Here is a 25,442-nt window from a genome sequence, read left to right on the forward strand (position 1 = left end):
CTAGCTCATTTCCCGCAACAGAACCAATGATGTCATACCAGACTGCTCTGCGATTGGCGGAGGCCAGCGAAAGCAAACGCGAATTGGGCAGAGCTTATAAGCTTGCCGAACGAGCTATTTGCGCTTACATTTAGGGCACATTCTTTTTATAGCAGTAAGACTGGGAGGATAAACAGTGGAAGTTACAAAAGCACACGTAAACATAGAAGTACCAATGCGTACTGTTGTTGTACTGCGCGCACTATGCTTGTTTTAGCTGCACAGCAGTCCCCGGCTTTCGAGTTGTCTTACACGCACTGGCCGATTGGCGTAAGCGACGTTGTCGTACGTCACCCTGTTTGTCGAGGATATGCCATGTTTCACGAAACGATTACTTTCTACAGTAACAAAAACAAGCCAGGTGCAAATACGGTCAAAAAACAAAGCAACGGCAGACAACGGTCCGTGCATGAGTATGTTAGCGCCATCTGGGAAGACTGACGGCAAGCAGCGCTGCACCCGAATCACGCAGTGCAAGTTCGTTTGTATGCACGCGCTTATGACTTCATTGCTGACATCCCGAAAACGCACGATTTAGCGGGAGAATCAACATTTTAACCTAAACTGATTAATTTCTCAGTGAATACGGCACCATTTGCTGTCGGACAAGCGCTAGGAGTTCTATAAAACACGAAATCTTTCGAATAAAACAAACTTGTATTTTGTCCTCATGGCCCCTTTAATTAAGCTTCAATCCAATTTACTCCTCTAGCAAGGAGGCAGCGTCTGTGGTACGTTCAAACATTTTCTTGACAAATACGAAAATGTTACTCCGCGCGAAAACTATCACGCTATACCGTTAGCAGGGACGTCAGCAGTGTAGAAAAAAACGGGGCAGGTTCAAATGCGTAAGACGTGCCGCTGGCTGGATTCGGCAATATCACACATGCATCAGAGTACACATCACTGTGCTGGAAATTTGTGGGACTTTACGCAATCTCTCTGGAAGTCCTTGCAAATGCATGTACAGTCACAGAAACTTCAGTGGAACATTTTTTTCCATATGATTGCTTTTATAAATTTTAATGAATTGTTCGCCTCACTTGGTTTCATTTAGACAGGATAACTTTAGTTAACTGGCTTGTTTTGTAACAGTTGGTTCGAACGTTGGCAACTCAGGTTACCCGTAGACCCAGCTCGATAAACCATTTGATAAAGTTCGAGCCTTCCGCTGATACCAGTTATGTCCAGACAGGCCCTAAATGCTGCATAAAATGCGCGGGCCTAACTTTCCGCAAAGGTCGGCCTAGAAATCCCTACAATAACACGAAAAAGAAGGCGGAGGGTGGCCGCAGTCCTGCCCTGCTAACATCATCTTGGCATAATAGGCTCGACAGCTTCGAACACTCAAGCTGATGGAATCCCGAACGATTGCAGAGATACGGATGAGTGATTCAGTACGCCCTTGGTAACATTATCGCAAAAAAAGCTTTATTATCTTCTGCAGCCTGTTCGAAGGCATAGACAGTTGTCGCATAGAGAAAGAACTCTATGATTGTCGTGCGTCACTCTCCGTTTTCACGCGCAGTAAGAACTTTTCCAAGAAGTACTCGCCGGGCGGCATTTGGCAATAAATTTCCAGAAGTAGCGCTGGGGTGTGTGTGCCTTCCACTTTTCCAATGCGTGTCTTCTGAGCTAGAATACCTCCTGTCGGAACTGTAGAACGGCAAATAAGCATCGATAACAAAGGTTCGTCAGTGCCCTAGTATACATATATCTGAGGGTTTCATGATTCATTGTACCCGGAAGTTGGAACTGCGCATTATGCACAAAGCACAGATAGCGGAAGATGAAAAAAAAAGGGTGATGATTACGATACTCCTTAATGCTAAATTTGAGCGCAGCACGAACTGCAGAGTATTCTTGACGACGGCGCAAAGCTGGTGCTTCGGCGGCGCGCACCTCTGCATTCTGGAGTTGGCGCCATGAGCCTCTGCTGGATCGGCTCGAGCGGCAGAGTGATCGCGTCATCGCCGAACGCACGACGGCGTGCGCCACTGCGGCGTTACCTCGTAGCGGGTTCCCGCAGCGGAGTCTCGCGCAGCACCCTCGGCACACCGCCTTTCCCCTCACACTTTCGCCGTACTCTCCTGCTCCGCTTTCCTCTCCGCTCTGTTTTCAGGGTCCTCCCCGTTCTCGCGGTTACAACAAGGCCGACGACGAGGGACGACGCGAAACCACAGGAGCGGGCGCTTAAATGCTGCGCTCTAAAACGAGCAGTCCTTTAGTACCTATGCGAGCGTATGGCTACGCTCGCATAGCCACACTCTCACCAGTGGCGGAACCATTCCACCCGTCTACAGCAATATGGGATCTTGCCTCACAAATAAGAGCGGTATTTCATCTCACTCGTCATTCGCGCGTTTGAAACGAAATGACTATATGCTAGGCTCCTTTAAGAGACGACATTGTTGTGATCACCTCCTCGCTCCTAAAGATCCTCGCTCCTAAAGATCAAAGAATGGCTCAAAAAGTTCACGTTGTGGAATTGAGTAGAACAAGTCTACAACGTCTATGGAACGCCTACTTAATTCCACAAAGTGAACTCTTTTGTTCCGTTCGTGAAAGCATCGACGATTTTGGCCCTGTTGCCCTTCAAAATTCTATTGGTTTTAATATTCACAATTTTATGTCATTATTAAGATTTTACCTGTCCTCCTACAACAGTTGCTTTTAATGATACACCCTTTCTTCAAAAGGAGGAGATTTGTATTGGTTCATGGATTGCCCCAATTTTAAATGACCTGTTTTTATCCTTTTGTGACAATCGTATTCACAGGTTCCCGACACAATCTGCGGTGCTAAGATTCTAAACGTCTTCCGGTATGTAGATGACTACCTGGTTCTTTTGAAGGATGTGCGTGCCGAGGATTCGGCTGAACTTGTGAACCAAGTTCTAGGCGTTTTTAATTCATGTGGCAAAAGGCTCAAATTCACCTTTGAGTTACCTGAAGGATGCCTTCAGTTCCTCGATATAAGCATCATTTTCCATGACGGTCAGGTGGGCTGGAGATACCATCCCCGGTCCAAAAAACCAGTCCTTAACTACGATTCGGCCCATTCCAAGATTGCGAAAAGGGGTATTGCCAAAAACTGTATGCGCGCTGCTCTCAAAAAGTCCTGTGACCACCACATTGCATGTAGCCTTCAGCGCCAAGCTCGACGCCTGTGCAATGGCAGTTTTCCTGCAGAATTGCTGGCTTCCATAGCTGGAAGCCTGATCAAGGATGCAAATTGAGGGAACCAAGCTAGATTGAATCAACCTGAACACCAGTAGGCGCGGCCTGTGGTGGTGCCGTACGTGCACAACCTGTCCCACCGGCTCAAAAAAGTGGCGGGGAGGTGCGGCACCCAGGTTGTTTTTTCGGCGCCAGGCAAGTTTGCACGTATGTGCAAAGTCGTGAACAACGAAGCTGGGAAGGCTGGCTGCACAACTAAGCACACCACGCGCTTCGTGGAATGTAAAGTAGGTGTGCACCATGGTGTACAGGATTCCACTAGATTGGGGAAAATGCTACGTCGGACAGACTGGACGCTGCATTAATGAAAGATTGAGAGAGCATCGCGCAGCCGCAAATTCATTGGCGGGGGCAGGACACTTGGCAGATCACTGCCGGCGGTGCTCTTGCACGCCTGCTTTCAGGGAAAACGCGTTCTGCGCGGGTTTAGGACGCAACTACAAAGAGAGATATTCGAGGCGTTCTGTATTATCAAGGAAAATGACGAATGCGCAAGCACTCCGTCTCTGGCTTTGCACACAAAAGAAAAAGCCTATCTACAGCGTCAATCACATTCTCTGTGAAAGCTGCGCCTTGCGTTTCTTTTATAGTGTTTCTGCGCATTTGTGTGTATGTAGCCTTTCTTGTCAATAAAGCCTCAGTTGATGTTTAGCGCTCGTCCCGTGTCACTGTCTTTTCTTCTGTCCCCGTCTAGTGCGCTTTTTACCATTTCGAAGTCGTATCACCAACTAGCCCAACTTTCTGCGTTGAAAAATCAAGAACGTCCGTGTATCGAGATTTTGATCCACGTTTAATATCACCGGCTGGTTAAAATAACTCTGCCGGCCTGCAACATAAGCTGCGCCTCGGAGCAGAGATATAGCACGGGGCATCAAATGCGCCAGTTTTTTTAATGTGTTTACACGAAAAACAACAAAAAGAAAAGGCGAATCACGTTGTTTTAAAATATTACGCAAAAAGTAAGTAAAACCGAATAAGTAAAAAACAGCACCAAAACGTGAATATTGCTCTATGCTTTTCTTTGCCCTGCCTTTCACAACCAAACGTGTCATCAAGACGAAGGAAGCGAGTTCCGTGGTCAGTTTTTGAGGACAGTACAGTGGACAAGTTCCGTTTTTTACAGATACAAATAACAACAGATATGTCAGGGAGAACGGTTAAGGTGCGGACTTAATCCCTTGGCAAGAAACTGCAGCCCTCGACCTTGTCTTGGAAGCAGAAACAAAAATGAAGCAGATGACACGTGCAGAAAACAGGCCGGGTTCCTCACACTGCCCCATTCGCCCAGCGATTATCTTTTCTGCTTGTTCTGTCGTTTTGTCGATTTCAGATCTGCTTTTTTTCGAAGGTGCACTTGTAATGACTAACCAACTCGCTACATTAATTCTACTGCTACTCGTTCTGGAGGGGAGTACTGCTGTGGACGAAATAAAGAGCGTCCACCCAAAAAAGTCCCATCTCATGCTCCGCACGTCAAATTTCCCTTTAATTTTGTAACAGCATAATCTGTTATAAGATTCCGCAAAGTAGCACACGAAACGATGGCTGGGGGTCAGGCGGTACGATGACATACTGATTGTAATGCACACATTCGGTACAGCTATCGCAAAAGGAATTGCAGTGGTCAGAGCAATATGCAGTGACTGAGCGTTAACTAAAGCTTACTTTTAACAAAAGTGTGGATAACACATTCCATAAGGTGACAGCTAACAAATTATTCAGGGTGACCAAATAATCTAATTCATTGGTAGTATTTATGTGCCTGTTGTAGGATTTTTCTGTTTTGTTACATATATAAAAAATGTGCGCCATTGGTATTAAGCGCTGGTATTTGAACGCGCCAGTACGCAGGCCTAAATTTAAGGCTTGAAGGTTAGCGTGATGGGCGATTCCATAGCGACGATTGCTATTTCAACGAGGAAGGGGCAGAAAATATATCCCATAATCATATATCTGGGCCGTGGCTTTATGAATAGTCGCTAGGACAACATAAAGTCTGGGTGAGAAAGTAGGCGGTAGATCGTCGCCACTTCATCTCTTTTTCTAATATCTCGTAATTGTTTAAAGTTTGCTTTGAAATTGCGCCACTGCCCTTGGGGAACAGCAGCATTTTGAATTTTCCCGGCCGCGGCGGCCGCTTTTCTGATGGAGGCGAAAAGCAAAAACGCCCGTGTGTGCGAGATTTCGGCGCACGTTAAAGATCCCCAGGTGGTCAAAATTAATCCGGAGCCCTCCGCTACGGTGCGCCTCATCGCCTGCGTTGCGTCGGCGCGTTAAACCCTACAATCAATCAATTTTGGATTTTTGTTTGTATTTTGATTTGACTGTCATTTTAAACTACTAAATGTTTTTTTTTTTTTGTAATTTCAGTGATAGAACTCATTGAACCGGTTCATGAACCGGTTCAAGCTCCCGAAACGGTTCGCGAAACGGTTCGCGAACCGGTTCGGTACGTGATTTTGTCTAACCGGAACTGAACCGGAACGAAATGATTTCACCTGAACCAAACCCGTAACCGAACCGGTATTTTTTTCGGTTCGACACACTGATATAAATCAGTTGCCTTCGAAGGCAATTCTCTTTGGTGAAACGTTGGCAACAATCGTGGTTTCTACCTTGTTCGAAGTTTTCTTATATATATATATATATATATATATATATATATATATATATATATATATATATATATATATATATATATATATATATATATAACACAGAAATAAGGGTTGGCAGTCGAGAAAACCTCAGAAAGCAAAGGGGAGGATGTGGTAGATCATTGAAACAGATTAAGAATTTGGAAAGAAAGAAAGAAAGTGAAGAAAAAATGCCCGCCAGGTGGGATCCGAACCCACGACCTCCAGAATACCGGTCTGGTGCGATAACCACTACGCTACCGGCGGGGCGATTTTCCCATTCACTTTCTGGGGTATTTATGTTAGGTATGTTTGTTTCCTGTGCTTGGGGTGGTATATATATATATATATATATATCAAGTCAAGCACAGTCTGAAGAACATTGACGACGACGCTTTTGAGATGTTGCTGGCTAAAAACCCGCAAACGGTTGGCGACATCATCAGTAATTGCCTGTCTTACGAGGAGCTGCGCAAAGAGCGGGCACTCACGAGGCGCAAAGTCATGCATGAGCCCTTGGCAAGCCTAGCCACTGATGCCCACGAGAATCCCGCCATGCTCCAGCACATCCAGCAATTGGTGCGAGAAGAGGTTGCTCACCAGCTGTCTCTTCTGCCGTACACGGAACCGCCGCGCTCCCCACTTGCCGCTACTGTTCGAAACGTCATCCAAGAGCAGGTTGCCGAAGCACTCCCTTGTGTACGCCCGCATCCTCCTGTGGCCCCTCCTTTGACCTACGCCGATAACACCGCTAGACCATTTGCCGACGTCGCTGCGCCCAGGATTTTCCACGACGCAGCGCCGACACCATATGCTGAGGTCGCAGCGAAGCCCAGGATCAGCTTTCCCATGGCCGCCCCTCCCATCACCACTGTGAGGCCATCGCCGCGTTCAGGATATCAAGCTGGCAATCCCTACCACCATTCCACCATCCGCTGCCGTCCTCGTGAGTTTATCCTGCAGCGCTGTCTCTGAGGGAAACGTTCTCTTTACGCCGTCCTCCCTTTTCGTTTATCGGCGGTCTATTCCGTTGCCCTTCGCCATGTTGACTGTTACGGACAGCCGCACCCGAATCGCTGTCGCTAATCCCGACTCCTGCCCCCGCTTCCTGCTCCGCGGTGAATGTCTCGGCACCATCGAGCCGACAGGCTCTTCCGTCGTCGTAGATGTGTCCGACGATTTGCCGCATGTTGAGATCGACGCGCTCTCTTCTCCATGTCCAACGCCGCCGCCTCCCTCGGAAGTATTCCGTCATGCTATCGACGCAGATCTCACTCCACAAGAACGAGACCAACTTCTGCAGTTACTACATCGATTTCAGTCGTCCTTCGATTCTGCAAAGACCTCACTCGGCCGAACGTCAACTGTAACACACCACATCGACACCGGATCCCACGCACCTGTACGGCAGCGACCCTACCGCGTGTCCACCACTGAACGTCACATTATTGACGATCAGGTAGACGACATGCTGCAGCGCGGTGTTATCCGCCCATCAAGCAGTCCATGGGCCTCCGCTGTTGTCCTTGTCAAGAAGAAAGACGGCTCCATCCGCTTCTGTGTTCACTACCGACGTCTAAACAAGATTACTCGCAAGGATGTCTATCCTCTTCCACGAATAGACGATGCCCTCGACTGCTTGCAGGGAGCTGAATTTTTCTCCTCCCTCGACTTACGCTCAGGTTATTGGCAAGTCCCCATGGCAGACGCAGATCGACCTAAAACGGCATTCGTTACTCCCGACGGCTTGTACGAATTTAACGTCATGCCGTTCGGTCTATGTAACGCGCCCGCAACATTCGAAAGAATGATGGACAACATTCTTCGTGGCCTGAGGTGGAAGACTTGCTTGTGCTACCTTGACGACGTCGTGGTATTTTCTCGGGATTTCTCGACGCATCTCATACGCCTAGACCAAATACTGACGTGCATGTCGGCAGCAGGACTCCAACTGAATTTTAAAAAAATGTCACTTTGGTGCTCGGCAGCTGATGATCCTCGGCCACATCGTTAGCAAGGATGGAATCCTTCCCGATCCAGCTAAGCTCCGTGCGGTGGCGGAATTCCCGAAACCTACCACGCAGAAGGCTCTTCGTAGCTTCCTCGGCCTGTGCTCTTATTTCCGCCGCCTCATCCGCAACTTTGCATCTATCAGCGCTCCGTTAACTCAGCTCCTCGGTGGCGACAATGGCCTCTCAGCGTGGTCACCGGCTTGCGACGACGCGTTTGCCACACTACGCCGTCTGTTGACATCTCCGCCCATCTTGAGGCATTTCGACCCCACGGCCCCGACGGAAATCCACACTGACGCCAGCGGCATCGGGTTGGGAGCAGTCCTAGCCCAGAGGAAGCGCGGATTTGATGAATACGTAGTCGCCTACGCCAGTCGCACCATCACAAAAGCAGAGACAAACTATTCAGTCACTGAGAAAGAATGTCTAGCCATCATTTGGGCCCTTACGAAGTTCAGACCTATGGCCGCCCATTCGACGTTGTAACCGATCACCATGCTCTTTGCTGGTTGTCCTCGCTGAAAGATCCAGCAGGTCGTCTTGCGCGGTGGGCTCTCCGTCTGCAGGACTACAATAATCGTTTTGTATATCGCTCAGGACGCAAGCACAACGACGCTGATGCCATTTCGCATTCTCCTTTGACATCTGATGCTGACAGCGTTTCCAGCGCAAGCTGCTATGTAGCTCCCCTTGACGCTCACTCCATGCCAACCGAGCAACGCAAAAACCCGTGGATCGCTGCCCTTTCCGACCATCTGACCAGTGCCACCCCAACTGCAGCGTCTCGGGCACTTAGGCGCCAAGCATCTCACTTTGCCATTCATAACAACGTGTTGTATCGACGCAACTATCACTCCGACGGGCGAAAGTGGCTTCTCGTCATCCCCCGCCACTTGCGCTCAGAAATATGTGGTTCCTTTCACAGTGAGCCTCATTGCGCCCATGCCAGTGTCCTGAAGACCTACCGACGTCTTCGGCTCCGCTACGACTGGCGTGGCATGTACAGCTTTGTGCGCCAGTACGTTCGCTGTTGCACACACTGTCAGCGCCGTAAATCCCCGCCTCAGCGTTCGTCCGGTCCCATGCAACCGTTACCTTGTCCAATGAGACCATTCGACCGCATCAGAATTGATCTGTATGGTCCTCTCCCTTGCACCGCGGCTGGCAACCGCTGGGTCATCGTAGCTGTTGACCATCTTACCCGGTACGCCGAGACTGCTGCGTTACCCGCTGCTACGGCCCGCGACGTTGCGTCCTTCCTTCTTCGCCATTTTATTCTGCGTCATGGAGCGCCCCGCGAACTCCTCAGTGACCGGGGTAAGGTTTTCCTATCGGAAGTCATCGAGGCGCTTTTGACAGCGTGCCGTACCATCCACCGCACCACTACGGCCTACCATCCGCAGTGCAACGGCCTAACCGAGCGCTTCAACCGTACACTGGGCGACATGCTGGCTATGTATGTGGCGTCGGATCACTCTGACTGGGACGTCCTGCTTCCATTCGTCACATACGCTTATAATACCGCCACACAGTCCACAACCGGCTTTTCTCCCGTTTTTCTTTTGTATGGGCGTGAGCCCTCCTGCCCCATCGACACGATTCTTCCATACCACGCCTATGCTTCCGAAATCAGGCCGATTTCTGACGTTGTGAAACGCGCCGAAGAGTGCCGTCAGCTAGCGCGATCCTTCACGACCGAAGAACAAGCTCGCCAGAAGACTCGTCATGATGAGTCCACACCTGCCTGCAGCTTTTCGCCCGGCTCTCTCGTCTGGCTGTGGGTCCCGAGTAAGACACCTGGGGGCTATCCACTAAACTGCTTTCGAGATACCACGGCCCCTACCGCGTTGTTGAACGCACGTCTCCAGTAAATTACGTTGTCGAGCCGGTCACCCCTTCTGCCGACCAGCGCTGTCGCGGCCGTGAGCTCGTTCACATTCAGCGCCTCAAAACTTACGTCGAACTTACAAAACTTACATCGTATCGTCCCCGTGAGACGCCAGGATGGCTCCTCTTTGACGGGGGGTGGGGGGGGGGGATTATAACGAAGAGTATGAGCGGAGGCCCCAGAGCAAGTAGAACTAACGCAGCGCTATCCGCCTATGCGGGTATGCGGTGCATCGGTGTAAGAAGACGAAGAAGCAGAAGAACGCTCGGCGTCTCGTCTCGCGGAACCCTGCTCTCGACTCTTGCGTGTGCACGTCTCGACCGTGAATAAACCCCTCTCTAAGCGGCTACAATATATATATATATATATATTGTAAAGGAGATAGCCGACTCCTGGGTAGCCGCTTAGAGAGGGGTTTATTCACGGTCGAGACGTGCACACGCAAGAGTCGAGAGCAGGGTTCCGCGAGACGAGACGCCGAGCGTTATTCTGCTTCTTCGTCTTCTTACACCGATGCACCGCATACCCGCATAGGCGGATAGCGCTGCGTTAGTTCTACTTGCTCTGAGGCGTCCGCTCATACTCTTCGTTATAATCCCCCCCGTCAAAGAGGAGCCATCCTGGCGTCTCACGGGGACGATACGATGAGTGGTTCGACGTAAGTTTTGAGGCGCTGAATGTGAACGAGCTCACGGCCGCGACAGCGCTGGTTTATATATATATATATATATATATAGCAGAACAGAGAGATACGGGACGAGGGACTCGGTAAAGATACATATCAAGGTTGCAGTCGTCATTGCCAGTGCTATTCGGCTTTTTTTCGAAATATATAATAGGGCCGAATGACGTGTGCTTGTCACGTTTCTTTTTTTGATTCATTGATAAATAAGCGAAAATATAAGTCGAGAAAAAATCCGCCGTTTTCCGGGAGCGGGACTCGAACCCACATCTCCGCATAACCGGTGCGGTGCGTTAACCAATTACGCTATCCCCACAGCGGCTTCTCTCTCGACTTTAAAGCGGGGGTTTATATTTACAAGAGCTCTGAGGCCGGTCAACTAGCGCCGCCCCTCGACTACCGCGGGAGACGTAGAACGTCTTCTTTCCCAGCGGCCGCCACGTAGAACGTGGTCGGAGGTCGGGGTTAGCAATTGGCATATCCGAACTGCTGGAGCCAGTGCCTCGTAATGCATGTAGCAGAACAGAGAGATACGGGACGAGGGACTCGGTAAAGATACATATCAAGGTTGCAGTCGTCATTGCCAGTGCTATTCGGCTTTTTTTCGAAATATATAATAGGGCCGAATGACGTGTGCTTGTCACGTTTCTTTTTTTGATTCATTGATAAATAAGCGAAAATATAAGTCGAGAAAAAATCCGCCGTTTTCCGGGAGCGGGACTCGAACCCACATCTCCGCATAACCGGTGCGGTGCGTTAACCAATTACGCTATCCCCACAGCGGCTTCTCTCTCGACTTTAAAGCGGGGGTTTATATTTACAAGAGCTCTGAGGCCGGTCAACTAGCGCCGCCCCTCGACTACCGCGGGAGACGTAGAACGTCTTCTTTCCCAGCGGCCGCCACGTAGAACGTGGTCGGAGGTCGGGGTTAGCAATTGGCATATCCGAACTGCTGGAGCCAGTGCCTCGTAATGCATGTAGCAGAACAGAGAGATACGGGACGAGGGACTCGGTAAAGATACATATCAAGGTTGCAGTCGTCATTGCCAGTGCTATTCGGCTTTTTTTCGAAATATATAATAGGGCCGAATGACGTGTGCTTGTCACGTTTCTTTTTTTGATTCATTGATAAATAAGCGAAAATATAAGTCGAGAAAAAATCCGCCGTTTTCCGGGAGCGGGACTCGAACCCACATCTCCGCATAACCGGTGCGGTGCGTTAACCAATTACGCTATCCCCACAGCGGCTTCTCTCTCGACTTTAAAGCGGGGGTTTATATTTACAAGAGCTCTGAGGCCGGTCAACTAGCGCCGCCCCTCGACTACCGCGGGAGACGTAGAACGTCTTCTTTCCCAGCGGCCGCCACGTAGAACGTGGTCGGAGGTCGGGGTTAGCAATTGGCATATCCGAACTGCTGGAGCCAGTGCCTCGTAATGCATGTAGCAGAACAGAGAGATACGGGACGAGGGACTCGGTAAAGATACATATCAAGGTTGCAGTCGTCATTGCCAGTGCTATTCGGCTTTTTTTCGAAATATATAATAGGGCCGAATGACGTGTGCTTGTCACGTTTCTTTTTTTGATTCATTGATAAATAAGCGAAAATATAAGTCGAGAAAAAATCCGCCGTTTTCCGGGAGCGGGACTCGAACCCACATCTCCGCATAACCGGTGCGGTGCGTTAACCAATTACGCTATCCCCACAGCGGCTTCTCTCTCGACTTTAAAGCGGGGGTTTATATTTACAAGAGCTCTGAGGCCGGTCAACTAGCGCCGCCCCTCGACTACCGCGGGAGACGTAGAACGTCTTCTTTCCCAGCGGCCGCCACGTAGAACGTGGTCGGAGGTCGGGGTTAGCAATTGGCATATTTCGCTTATTTATCAATGAATCAAAAAAAGAAACGTGACAAGCACACGTCATTCGGCCCTATTATATATTTCGAAAAAAAGCCGAATAGCACTGGCAATGACGACTGCAACCTTGATATGTATCTTTACCGAGTCCCTCGTCCCGTATCTCTCTGTTCTGCTACATGCATTACGAGGCACTGGCTCCAGCAGTTCGGATATGCCAATTGCTAACCCCGACCTCCGACCACGTTCTACGTGGCGGCCGCTGGGAAAGAAGACGTTCTACGTCTCCCGCGGTAGTCGAGGGGCGGCGCTAGTTGACCGGCCTCAGAGCTCTTGTAAATATAAACCCCCGCTTTAAAGTCGAGAGAGAAGCCGCTGTGGGGATAGCGTAATTGGTTAACGCACCGCACCGGTTATGCGGAGATGTGGGTTCGAGTCCCGCTCCCGGAAAACGGCGGATTTTTTCTCGACTTATATTTTCGCTTATTTATCAATGAATCAAAAAAAGAAACGTGACAAGCACACGTCATTCGGCCCTATTATATATTTCGAAAAAAAGCCGAATAGCACTGGCAATGACGACTGCAACCTTGATATGTATCTTTACCGAGTCCCTCGTCCCGTATCTCTCTGTTCTGCTACATGCATTACGAGGCACTGGCTCCAGCAGTTCGGATATGCCAATTGCTAACCCCGACCTCCGACCACGTTCTACGTGGCGGCCGCTGGGAAAGAAGACGTTCTACGTCTCCCGCGGTAGTCGAGGGGCGGCGCTAGTTGACCGGCCTCAGAGCTCTTGTAAATATAAACCCCCGCTTTAAAGTCGAGAGAGAAGCCGCTGTGGGGATAGCGTAATTGGTTAACGCACCGCACCGGTTATGCGGAGATGTGGGTTCGAGTCCCGCTCCCGGAAAACGGCGGATTTTTTCTCGACTTATATTTTCGCTTATTTATCAATGAATCAAAAAAAGAAACGTGACAAGCACACGTCATTCGGCCCTATTATATATTTCGAAAAAAAGCCGAATAGCACTGGCAATGACGACTGCAACCTTGATATGTATCTTTACCGAGTCCCTCGTCCCGTATCTCTCTGTTCTGCTACATGCATTACGAGGCACTGGCTCCAGCAGTTCGGATATGCCAATTGCTAACCCCGACCTCCGACCACGTTCTACGTGGCGGCCGCTGGGAAAGAAGACGTTCTACGTCTCCCGCGGTAGTCGAGGGGCGGCGCTAGTTGACCGGCCTCAGAGCTCTTGTAAATATAAACCCCCGCTTTAAAGTCGAGAGAGAAGCCGCTGTGGGGATAGCGTAATTGGTTAACGCACCGCACCGGTTATGCGGAGATGTGGGTTCGAGTCCCGCTCCCGGAAAACGGCGGATTTTTTCTCGACTTATATTTTCGCTTATTTATCAATGAATCAAAAAAAGAAACGTGACAAGCACACGTCATTCGGCCCTATTATATATTTCGAAAAAAAAGCCGAATAGCACTGGCAATGACGACTGCAACCTTGATATGTATATATATATATATATATATATATATATATATATATATATATATATATATATATATATATATATATATATATATATATATATATATATAGATAGATAGATAGATAGATAGATAGCTGCACTAGCAAAGCGTATACAGGTACTTTACTCGGTCCCCTCCACATGAGGGATGGATGCGCCGACGCACAGGTAGAACACATCGACTCAAATAAAGCATCCAAATAAAGATGAGCAGAATCACCGTTGAGAAAAAGAGTCAACGTAACCACAACTCCAGCTGAAAGCAATGTAATTAGAAGCATGCTTGGTTTGGTACTACAAGGGCACTATGAATCATGGATGCAGTAGACATCCGACGTCGAGAACGAGAGCCTGTCTCAGGCGCTGCATGAGTTTCTCGGACGAGTCGCTAAAGAAGTACTTTTCTATGCGTACTTTTTTGGGGCAGCTCGACGCTGCCCCAGAGCGGCGTCCCGTTCGCGGCGCCTGGGCGGCTAATCGGTTGCGTTACGTATGGTATTCCGCGTCGTTCGTTCTTGTACGGCGAGCCTCACGCGTATTGGTAACATAACAGCGGCGACCAGCCTCAGCAAGCCGTCGCCCGTGGAACTCGACCTGGGTAAGTAACTTCTGGCGGGCGTGTTCGCGGGAATCGATGTGCTAGTGAGATGTGGTGAGCTATGGGGGTCATATAATGGATCATCCCCAGGACGTGTGGAAGAGACTTGCTGCCTCTCCACATCTCTTACACGCATCCTGGGAATGCCCCATTACATGGCCCCAGAGCGCTCCACTCGCTTCTCTCCCCCCCCCCCCCTTTCCCTATCCCCCCCCCCCACTCACACCAATGAAGTTTACTAACTGACAAACAGCTCAACTCTCGTTTTGGCGATGGGAATTTCAGCAGGATTACTGGTGGGAATCGAATCCACGTCTGATGCGTTTGAAACGGGACACTACGGATAGAGAGGCTCGGAGCAGGTGACTGGCAGGCGTTCAGTGAAATTGCAGGTGTTTGTGTATAGGACGTGACCGTGCCGTAGACGTTGGCGTCATGCGAAACGGCGCTGGTTGTAGTAGAGTAGCATTGTGTCGAAATGCAGTGGTGACCCGATCCCATAAGCGGGTTGTAAACTGGAAAATACGGGAAGCCGAGGGCGGCAGCGTTCTCCTCCCTCTCGCCCCCGCGCCGGTGTTCTCTGCGCACGTACCGTGGCCAGCGACAGGTGTTCTCGTCGCGCGCTGTGTTCGAGAGCGGCTCCAGACACTGTCTCGTCTGTTTCACAGACGGGGCACTTACGTTACCGCGTAAAAATAACGGGGTGTCAGACACGCCAGGCAGAGACGACGACGGACACGTGCACTGACTAGCAACCAAATGATTTATTGGTTCCAAGCGCCAGCTTACACGAGCGGTCGAACCCTAGACAACGCGAAAAAAGAAGAAAAGAAGGCTGCGAGCGGGAGGTAGCACAAGAACTAAATTCTAAAAAACACAGCAGGCCGATAATGGATAGACACGCGTCGATTCGAAAGATGCATTAAGCGAGACGCTGGGAGCACTGACACAGTCGCCACCGCATTGTAGAACGCAAATTTTTCTCTGAAATAGTTACTGGACAATATGCTATTGACACCTCCAACATCTTTAACTTGTCAACTGGTTACGATGCAAGACGCGGACACGCGCTATCAACCACACCGCTCAATCCATTCAACAACTGCTTCAAATACTCACACTTCACAAGAACCATTGTCGGTTGGAACAACAACCTCTCTAACAGGGCGGTAACCGAAAAATCACTATATATGCTTTTGAGTCGCATCTGCTCACATGATGCATCTTTTTCTGTTTTCTGTATATTTTGTGTGTGTTTTGCCGCGAACCGGTTCAGTTTCTCTACGTTTCTCCACACTGCTAAGATCTTGAACAAAGATCGCACTACAAATAAATAAATAAATAAATAAATAAATAAATAAATAAATAAATAAATAAATAAATAAATAAATAAATAAATAAATAAATAAATAAATAAATAAATAAATAAATAAAAGGCCTTGTGGATCTCGCGTGCCCTCATCGCTAGAACGCTATGATCGCTGGGGACATAGCATATGGCATTGCTTGAACAACGGCGTACAGCCGCATATATGGCATTGCGGAGCAAAGGGACTGCCTACAGACCCTTACAGCGAGTTGCTGTGTTCAATGTAGGCGGTCGCTAGTGCGACATCGTGTTTGTCCAATGTAGCACTTCTTGCACGTCAGCGGAATTTTGCGCACGATTCGGGACACTTCACAAATATTCGGACATGCTTCTTTTTGCAGGACCGCTTTGCGTTGTGGCTTGCCTGTACTTTTCAACACAAGCATCTCACGAAGGAAGCATGCACTATATGGACATTCCTTCACGAAGGAATCATGCTCTATACAACAATTTGTTAACCATTTTCGGTAATTTTGACAATAGTTTGGTCGACTAACGGACACATGTTTGAAGACAAAGTACATGAACAAGTCGAATTGTATATTTCTAGAAAGATCATTTCACGTAACCATATGCTAGGTTTAATGTAACAATTAAGCGCCTTGCAAATCTATAGAAACGGCATTTACATAAAGCTAAGTCTTTGGATAATCCACAAGCCTGAGTGCATTTAGCGAAACTACTTATAAAAAAAGGCGTACAAAAAGCATCGCGTACTGACATAATATAATAGTTTGCTGGAATTATTGTCGGAAGATTCAAAAAAATGTTTTGAAGCATGATGACCTACTCGGAAATTCCGAAATAGCACTCTTTGACTCGCAATCTGAGCCATTTCCTAAAGATGACGGCGCAACAACGTTCAACAAACTTTCTTTAAACCATTTTTCCTCTTCTTAGGGAGGCTATACCTGTTTACGATTATCACACAATCTTTCCGGCGTATTTAATTAGTATTGATTACGACGGCATTTTATATATCATTGATAACTCCAAATTATCCAGATCTTTTGGCCCCGATACCATTAACTCTAAGCTCCTGAAAAACACTATTGCCATTTTATATAAAATGTGGGAACGAAAATTGTACAAATTCTCTACAAATATGGGAGCAATCACTCGCCTATTACTTATCGTCCTATTTCGTGGTGCGTTGCCAGTTGTGGGCAATGTTTGTGGGGACGCCGTTGCTCATCAGGATGCACCAAATACGCGGCTACGTATTATTATAAAGCCCATATTCTTCTTATTTTTATCGCCCATTTCGTGAGGAAAAAACTCGAAAAATCGAACTAAGAATCGTACTTTTTGTCACTTGCGCCTGCATTTTTGAGGAAATAGAAAACTCTTCGACGTATACCTATCCGACAAAACATGTCACCGTACATGCACACCTACATACGAACGAATTCAAAATGTGGGGCTAAATATGTGGGCATATTTCCAGATTTACACCTCAGTAAGACAGAAACTCAACGAGTTCTCAAGGAAATGCAGCCAAATGTTGACGGTAGCAAAATAAGTGTATTGCCGACGTGCGCGCGGGATTAGTTCCTCCGCATTGAGTCCTGTAAATTATATCTCTTATCAAATGTTTTTGTAGCGTTTAGCTGAAACCAATTTACTTCCTTCACTCAGCCAGCTGTCATGTCTTGAAGCTCAAACTAAACCTAAGCAATTTTCGTTATTATTACAAGCTATTAAATAGCTTTCTTTATTTTTTCAAAGCACTTGAAAAATTTGAGGCCCATCAGCTTACTGTCAGTCGTCTACAAGGTATTTACCAAGGTAATCGCTAACAAATTTTCTGCCACCTTAGATTTCAGTCAACCTAAAGAACAAGCAGGGTTCCGTAAAGACTATTCAACAATGGACCATATTCACACGATCAATCAGGTGATAGAGAAGTGCGCGGAGTATACTGAACCCCTATATATAGCCTTCATAGATTATGAGAAAACATTTGACTCGGTCGAAATCCTAGCAGTTATTCAGGCATTACGGAACCGGGGGGTAGATGAGCATTATGTAAGAATACTAGAGGATATTTGCAATGGGTCCACAGCTACTATCATCCTCCATAAGGAGAGCAGTAAAATACCTATAAAGAAGGGCGTCAGACAAGGCGACGCAATCTCTCCAATGTTATTCACAGCATGTTTACAAGAAGTATTCAGAACGTTGTATTGGGAACAGGTGGGAGTAAGGGTTAATGTAGAATACCTCAGTAACCTCAGATTTGCTGATGACGTTGTCTTGCTAAGTAACTCGGGGGACGAATTAAAAAGCATGCTTACCGCACTGGACAGACTTACCGCACTGGACAGACAAACTTGGAGACTTACTAAGAGGGTTCAACTTAAATTGAGGACGACTCAGCGAGGAATGGAACGAAGATGACAGGTGTAACATTAAGGGACAGGAAGAGAGCGGAGTGGGTCAGGGAACAAACGCGTGTTAAGGACATATTAGTAGAAATTAAGAAGAAGAAATGGACGTGGGCAGGGCATGTAATGCGAAGGCAAGATAACCGTTGGTCACTAAGGGTAACAGAGTGGATCCCTAGGGAAGGCAAGCGTAGCAGGGGGTGGCAGAAAGCTAGATGGGCAGATGAGATCAAGAAGTTTGCGGGGATAAATTGGTCGCAGTTAGCACAGGACCGGGGTAATTGGAGATTAAAGGGAGAGGCCTTTACCCTGCAGTGGGCGTAGACAGTCTGGTGGTGGTGATGATGATGATTATGATGCATTTTTGAAAACTGCACGCACAAGGGAAGCAAAATACGATTTTTCCTGTTTCAACTTTGTATTTCATTTTCGGATACAACAGACGAACAGAGGTATTGAAATCGAGGCTTCGACGGCCGCCCGTCTGGTCGGGAATGACATTGAAGTACATAATAAAGAATACGCCGACCACAAGAGAAAATAAAACAACGACGTTTCGGCACCCCGAACGGGAGCCTCTTGCTGCCGTTCGGGGTGCCGAAACGTCGTTGTTTTATTTTCTCTTGTGGTCGGCGTATTCTTTATTATGTAGTTGAACAGAGGTATTGTTTACCAATATATGAAGAAAAATATCGATTGATATCACTCTATAGTAGTTGTGCTTTTTAATTATACAATAGCCATCTGTGTGGTGAAAATTGAAGCGAAACAGACGCCACAGAATCATCTTCCAAAACTGGCTGCAGTGCACCGCGAGGGAGTGAGAATGCCACCCTAGCAAGTATTTGTTGTAAAGTCACGGAGCGTATCTTCCCCACTAAACTTGTTTCCTTTTTCCTCTAATTGGATTATTTCTTTACGACCACTCAGCATGGCTTCCGTAAATCATTTTCTCGCAAAACGCATTTTTTTTTTTTACGGGACATTCACGCCATCCTTGAACACGGTTCCACACATCAATGCATTTTTGTAGATTTCTTTAAAGCATACGATAAAGTTCCTCATAATCAGCTCATTCATAAACTTATTTCCTGACCTGGATTGAAGGATTTTAACTTACTGTTCACGATTTGCATTTACTAGCGGCCATAATCCGTCTCTTCTACCGGTAACATCTGGAGTTCCGCAGGGGTCCGTCCTTGGTCCATCAGAATTTTTAATTTATTTTAATGACTTGCCTAATAAATTATTAACATTAGTTAGGCTCTTCACTTATGAGTGGGTTGTCTGTCGTGAGATGACCAGCTTGAATGACGTCACGTTATTACAGACCGATCATAACAACGTGGCTAACTGGTATTCGAAGTAAGTTGCATGGGAATTTCCGTGCTTCGACGCTGCGTCATCTCCGATTCAGATAACTACACCGATCGAGACAGGCACGTACTAGTTTCATCTCATAAGAACTTCAGTGCTAATATTACGACAAACCGTACATAGAATGACCATATTATGCTCATCGCCTCCAAATCTAATCTCCTGTTAGGTTACCTGGAGCGATTTTTTTTCATGATTCCCGCTCCGGTCAGTTAGTACTTGTTTATAAAACACATTTGTTCGTAGTAAACTATATTTAGGACTCGCATAAAACATTATTCACAAACGCTTATGATAGCCGTGCAAAATCGTGCAGCTCGGCTTATTAGTTTCAATTATGAACGCACAGCATGTCTCTTCCTTGAAACCGTGCTTATCATTAACAACTCAGGAATTGCGTGTAAAGCTGCACGTCTTAACCTTTTTTTAATGATCTATCGCACAAACGCGCACCTAGTATAAATGCAATGTCACACCGCCCACACATGCGTCATCTCGATTAGATCATCTCTACAAGGTTGGCGCCACCCATCATCGCAGTTCGTCCTACCTTACTACAATCGTGATTGATTGATTGTAGGGTTTAACGTGCCGACGCAACGCAGGCGATGAGGCGCGCCGTAGTGGAGGGCTCCGGATTTATTTTGACCACCTGGGGATCTTTAACGTGCACCGAAATCTCGTACACACGGGAGTTTTTGCTTTTCGCCTCCATCAGAAAAGCGGCCGCCACGCCGGGAATCGAACCCGCGACCTCGTGCTCAGCAGCGCAACGCCTTATCCACTGAGCCACCGCGGCGGGTTTACTACGATCGTGACCGAAACACCAACCGAATGGAACCACTTGCCACTTCAGTGTAACTATCAACTGCTATTGAAAACTATAAAAATAACGAACTACCCTGTTTGTGACGCTTATCAGTTTTCTCGCTTTTTAAATAAAACTGAAATGTTGTATTCGCTAGCTTTCTCATTTCTTGCTGCCTAAGTGACATTGTAATATTGTTTTCGGGTATTGCGCGCATTAATTTAGTCGTATGTACATTTTGTTCTGATTGTGTGCATTAGAGCATAAATTTATTGACTGCATTGTATTTTCTTATTTTATTGTTGCCCTCCCCATTCCCCCCACTAATGCCCTCCCGGCGATAAGGGTACCTGAAATAAATAAACAGCAAACCACTCCGTAGGGATTATAAATTCAGCTACTCGCACGGATCGCTTTAAAAAGGGCGCCACATTTTCTGTCGTAGCACCACCATTTGGTCATTCTGTCGGAGCGGTCTTCTTGTGCCAGCAACAGAACGGCTGTAAAAATAATGCAGGCCGCGCTGCGAGCGCCTTGGCAGGCGCGTTTTTCGATTAATTGCTCTGGTATAGATATTTAGGCCGCCGCCGCCGCCGCCGCCGCTCACGTGGTATCATGACTGTTGGTCCCAACGGAGCGAGGCATAAAAGCGTCTTCACAAACAAAATCCCGCTCCTTGTTCTTCTTACCATGAACGCGACCACGTCGAAGCCTTGTTCTATAAGCCAAGCCAGGATGCATGATGTGTCCAGGCCGCCGCTGTAGGCAAGAACGACTGTCGACTTCGGCATAGCTGACAGGTCGCTTCAGCGTGGGTACTTGAAGGCAGATCTGAAGACGGAAACGGCCGCGACAGTTAATAAAGGCGTGGAACAACGCGAAAAAAAGCACACAAGACGACAGAAAAGAGAACGGGGACGCAGCGCAGTGTTTTTCGTGCCGTTTCACGCCTACATATGCACCAACTGGCCCGCTTCAATTCATGCTGTAACAACAGCAGCTATAGTAGCATCAGCTGTTAACCAGGCAATTAATTATTCTGGGTCATCACCGAAGACGCACGAGTAAAAAAGCGGAAAATACGTACGAGCGAGTCCTCGTCCCCGAATAAACTTTCTAGGCAGAGATCGCTTTCCGCACCGTATAGTTGAGCCCTTCCAGCGCTTTCTGGTCGTGATATAGGGTATCACTTATCGCATGTAGGCGTTCTTCACTAGACGCATGGTGCAGTCACCGCCGATAGGGGCTGGAAGAGCCTGTGCAGATATCCGGCGGGGTGTCCAGTTTCGAGCCGCTACCACACGAACCTAATCACTCCGCCGCTCAGAAGCGGCAACGAATGAAAATCAAGTGACCACCGGGGGCAAAATTCAGAACATTCTTCACTTTCATCTTCTTATTTTAAAAAAAGACAAAGCTGAGAGCAATGAGAGGCCGTTTTCGATTGCTGCCGCTCGGCAATGTTCTAAACAGGAGTAATTGGCGCTTAAAAAATGAGAAAGAAAGGGGAGAGAGCTGAAACGAAAGAATATTAAATATAGTTTTGTTCTAGCGAACTAACGCATCTGTTTCCCTCCCGTAGAAGCCCATGTATTGGCAGCATATACAGCCTCACTATGAAGTAATTGGGACAAGTAAATGAAGCTCGGTGCAATGATTGTCTTAGCGGTCTTTTAAGATACCGACATTCGATAAATAGCTACATAGCATTGCCGAGAAGTTCGAGACCAGATTTTTTTGTGTGTTGACGCGACGCTTAGGCGGCCCGAAATCGACCACCGCTGAAGGCTAGCTATATACAGGTTCGCTGTAAAAATTTGCAAGTTTACCGCACCGTAGCTACACTTGGGGCCGTAGTGGAGGGCTCCGGATTAATTTACGCTACCTAGAGACCGTTAACGTGTACTGAAACCTCGACACGTGGCAGTTTTCGCTTTCCGTCTCCATCAGAAAAACAGCCGCAGTGACGGGGATCGAACCCGTGCCCTTAGCCACTGAGCCTCTGCGGAAGGTGAATGAGAAGAAGCCGCGAATGAAGGAGGGAAACAAACGCTTATTTTCTGGAAAGACTAGCTTGGAGTTGGTCCTTGCCGGTCCGCGGGGGTAGGTCTCCTCGGTCCAGGAAACCCCTGGAGGTGGCAACCGTCTTCGCCCGGTTCAGCAGATTCTTCTGGCTCACCGGAACCTCGGCGACGAGCAGTGCCGCCCACTTTTCAACTTTTCAGCGGTGACGTGTTCAGCGGTTGTACCCGCTCTTGATAGCTGCTGTTCTGCTGAGTTTGAGGCGTCAGCTTGGAATGCGGCAGACAGAGTTTTTATGGGGGCTTGGTCATCGTCAGGTATCCGGATCCGAGTGCCGGTCCTCGCAAGGGCAATCCAGGATTATGTGTGGCAAGGTGTCGGGTATGTCGCAGTAAGGTAAGAGATACGGAAACTGCGTAAGGTAAATGCGGTTTATGACTATTCCGTATATGTACGTGTTTGTTTGGTGGAGACGAAAGATTACGCTTTCTTCCTTGGTGAATTCGGGATGTGCGGAGGGGGGGGGGGGGGGGGGGGGGGGGGGCATTTCCTTTGCTCAAGTCGATTGCGTTGGAATATGGCCCTATGCGATGGGTATGCATTCTAAGCCTGTTGTGAAACGGGTGTTAGGTGGCAGGGAGGCCCGGATGGCACGTGCTGATTCGTTTCTGCTTCGTGTGCTGCTTCATTTCTTCCATCCCTTTGTGCCCCGGGATCCAGATGACGTAGGTGTCAGGGGCACGTCTCGGGGGCGCGTCTTCACGGTTTTGGGCGCGTCTTCAAGGTTGGGAGCGCATCTTCAAGATTTTAGGTGCCGTCGCAGTCACGCGTCCTTTTTGCAATTTACGGCATGGCACTTGGGAGGCGGTGAATAATAAGGTCCCTGTATTTTTCAGGGACCTTAGTGAATACGGGTGATGTGTAGGTTGTCATTGCCAAGGTGATGGCTGCCTCTTCCGCGGTTTCGGGGTTACGAGTAAGTACTGTTTCCGACGCCAGCTCCCTGCCCCGTTGGTCCATAAGGCGTATAGCGAAAGGGTGCTGGTTTGGGTATCGAGCAGCGTCTGTGTATCTTTGTGTTGATATCTTTCGCAACTTTTTGAATGGATCGGGCCCTCGATTTTGTATATTGTTCTTTCTTTGTGGTAAGTGAGGTGCATGTTACATGGTATGCGTGCTATAGAGATTGTTTCTCGAAATTCCCGTGGTAGTCTGGCTTTTTGGTCGGTTTCTGCGATGTAGGTTTCGCTATAATTGAGATATCGGAGGGCAGATCTCTGCCTGTAGGAGGGAGTTTGAAGCGCCCTAGTTGGCTGACTTTGTGGGCCATCTCCTCCCACGTCTTGTGCAGGCCTAATTTGAGCAGCTTCTCAGTGAATGCCATAAAAGGGAGGCCCAGAGCGGTCTTCGTTGCTTTCCTAATAATTATGTTCAATTTTTAGGTTTGGGCGTTTAAGGCTAAGTATGGGATGGTGGTGGTGGTGGTGATGATGTTTATTAACGGGTGGATCTAGCCTTGCGTGATATGCCGGCAACTGCTCCCCTGATCAACACCTTCTTGCCGCTATGCGCGGGAAATCACCAGGAGTCACTGAGGCGTGTGTCACTTAAAAATCTTAGAAACAGGCGCAAAATGTCTCTCCTGGCTATCCAATGTCCTATAGGAAAAATTATATCATCCAAAGAGTCACGCGGAGCGGCTCTCCTTCGAAGTTCCTTAAACAAAGCTAACCTCTCCGTCGCATGCTCTCAGCAGTCCATAAGGAAATGTCCGATAACACCTGTTACACAACACGTTCCGCACAGAGGTGAGGAGACAAGTTTCAGCTTATGTAGCCACGCCCGTGTCCGCGCTGAGTTGGTCCGGATGCGGAACAGTAAGGATGCCTCTGTCCTCTTCATTCCTTTGGTAACACAAGGTTGGTGTTGTGGTCGCCAAACAGACCTGAAGCGTTCTTTAACGATGGTTTTTATCATTCGCCGTTCGCTTGGAGCCACTTTCAGAAAACGAGTACAAGATGTCGCTTCACGGGCCAACTTTTCCGCGGCTTCGTTTCCAAGCACTCCGACATGGGAAGGAACCCACTGGAAGCGAACGCTAAACCCGTTTTCATTTAGCTGCTGAAGGAGACGTAGGTAGCTTTGGCAAGTTTTATCTGTGGGAAATCCTGGCTGCAAAAGTTGTAGGGCTGACTTGGAATCCATAAGAATTACCGCATTTGATCTTTTTCAAGGCTGCCTCAATCGCTATACACTCCGCCGTTGTAGATGATGTGAAATGGTCAATGCCGTACGTGACCATGCTGATTAGTAATGCTTGAATGATCCGTAAGTTGTCTTGTTCTTTGAGCCCTTTTTGTTGATTCGCAATTCTTTTGAAGAGGCGGGGGACATATGTCACTGTTTGCTGTAGCTTCGGAAGAATGGCTGCGCCAGATCCATCCTTGTGTATGTTAAGGCCGAGTACACGAAGGGAGTTGACCCTGCGAATTTCCACTCCGTAAAGAGTGACGCTGGGATCCAGATCCAGAAATTTGGGTGGGCGTCCTCGAGTTCGTGCCTTCAGTGCGAGGAGTTATGACTTTTCTGGAGTGCATTGGAGACAGCGGGAGTCCAAATATTGGTGCGGAGTACCTTAGGACCGCACAATGTCCGTCCGTGTCCGTGCGCATAGCATTTACAATCGCAAAAAATCACACAGGCACCGGCAGGACTCGATCCTGTGTCTGGTAGACCAGACAGAGCTAGTGTCAGTCGTCTTACCCATTGGGCTACGACCGTTTTGTTTTTCTTTATTGCCGGACTTCTACATGCACAAAACTCACACATTACAACACAAGACAGCACGAGTTATAACAAAGCCACAATCCGGTTCTTCCGGATGGTGTTGTCGTTAAAAAGTTATTTCAGTGCGGTCACTGTTGCACGCGTGACAACCATTCAGGCACATACTCTTGGACTTTAAGCCCTTCAACATAAAGCGCC

At 48.0% G+C, this 25,442-nt stretch overlaps 1 protein-coding gene across 1 annotated transcript in view; it reads right to left on the reverse strand.

The window, feature by feature from the left end:
• LOC144164713 (argininosuccinate synthase-like) overlaps positions 1 to 21,682 on the reverse strand; it is a 51,773-nt gene extending 30,091 nt beyond the window's left edge. The window contains exons 1-2 of the mRNA XM_077695018.1: positions 21,523 to 21,682; positions 21,125 to 21,266 (exon numbers count right to left, since the gene is read on the reverse strand). Coding sequence (XP_077551144.1) covers positions 21,125 to 21,226 — 102 coding nt within the window. The 5' untranslated portion in view covers positions 21,227 to 21,266; positions 21,523 to 21,682. The remainder of the gene's footprint in view (positions 1 to 21,124; positions 21,267 to 21,522) is intronic.
• Between the last annotated feature and the right edge of the window lie 3,760 nt (positions 21,683 to 25,442).

This window comes from Haemaphysalis longicornis, unplaced genomic scaffold (assembly GCF_048455015.1).
Source record: "Haemaphysalis longicornis isolate Haplotype H1 unplaced genomic scaffold, Haemaphysalis longicornis Haplotype H1 scaffold_135, whole genome shotgun sequence".
In the NCBI taxonomy this organism is placed as follows: Eukaryota; Metazoa; Arthropoda; class Arachnida; order Ixodida; family Ixodidae; genus Haemaphysalis; species Haemaphysalis longicornis.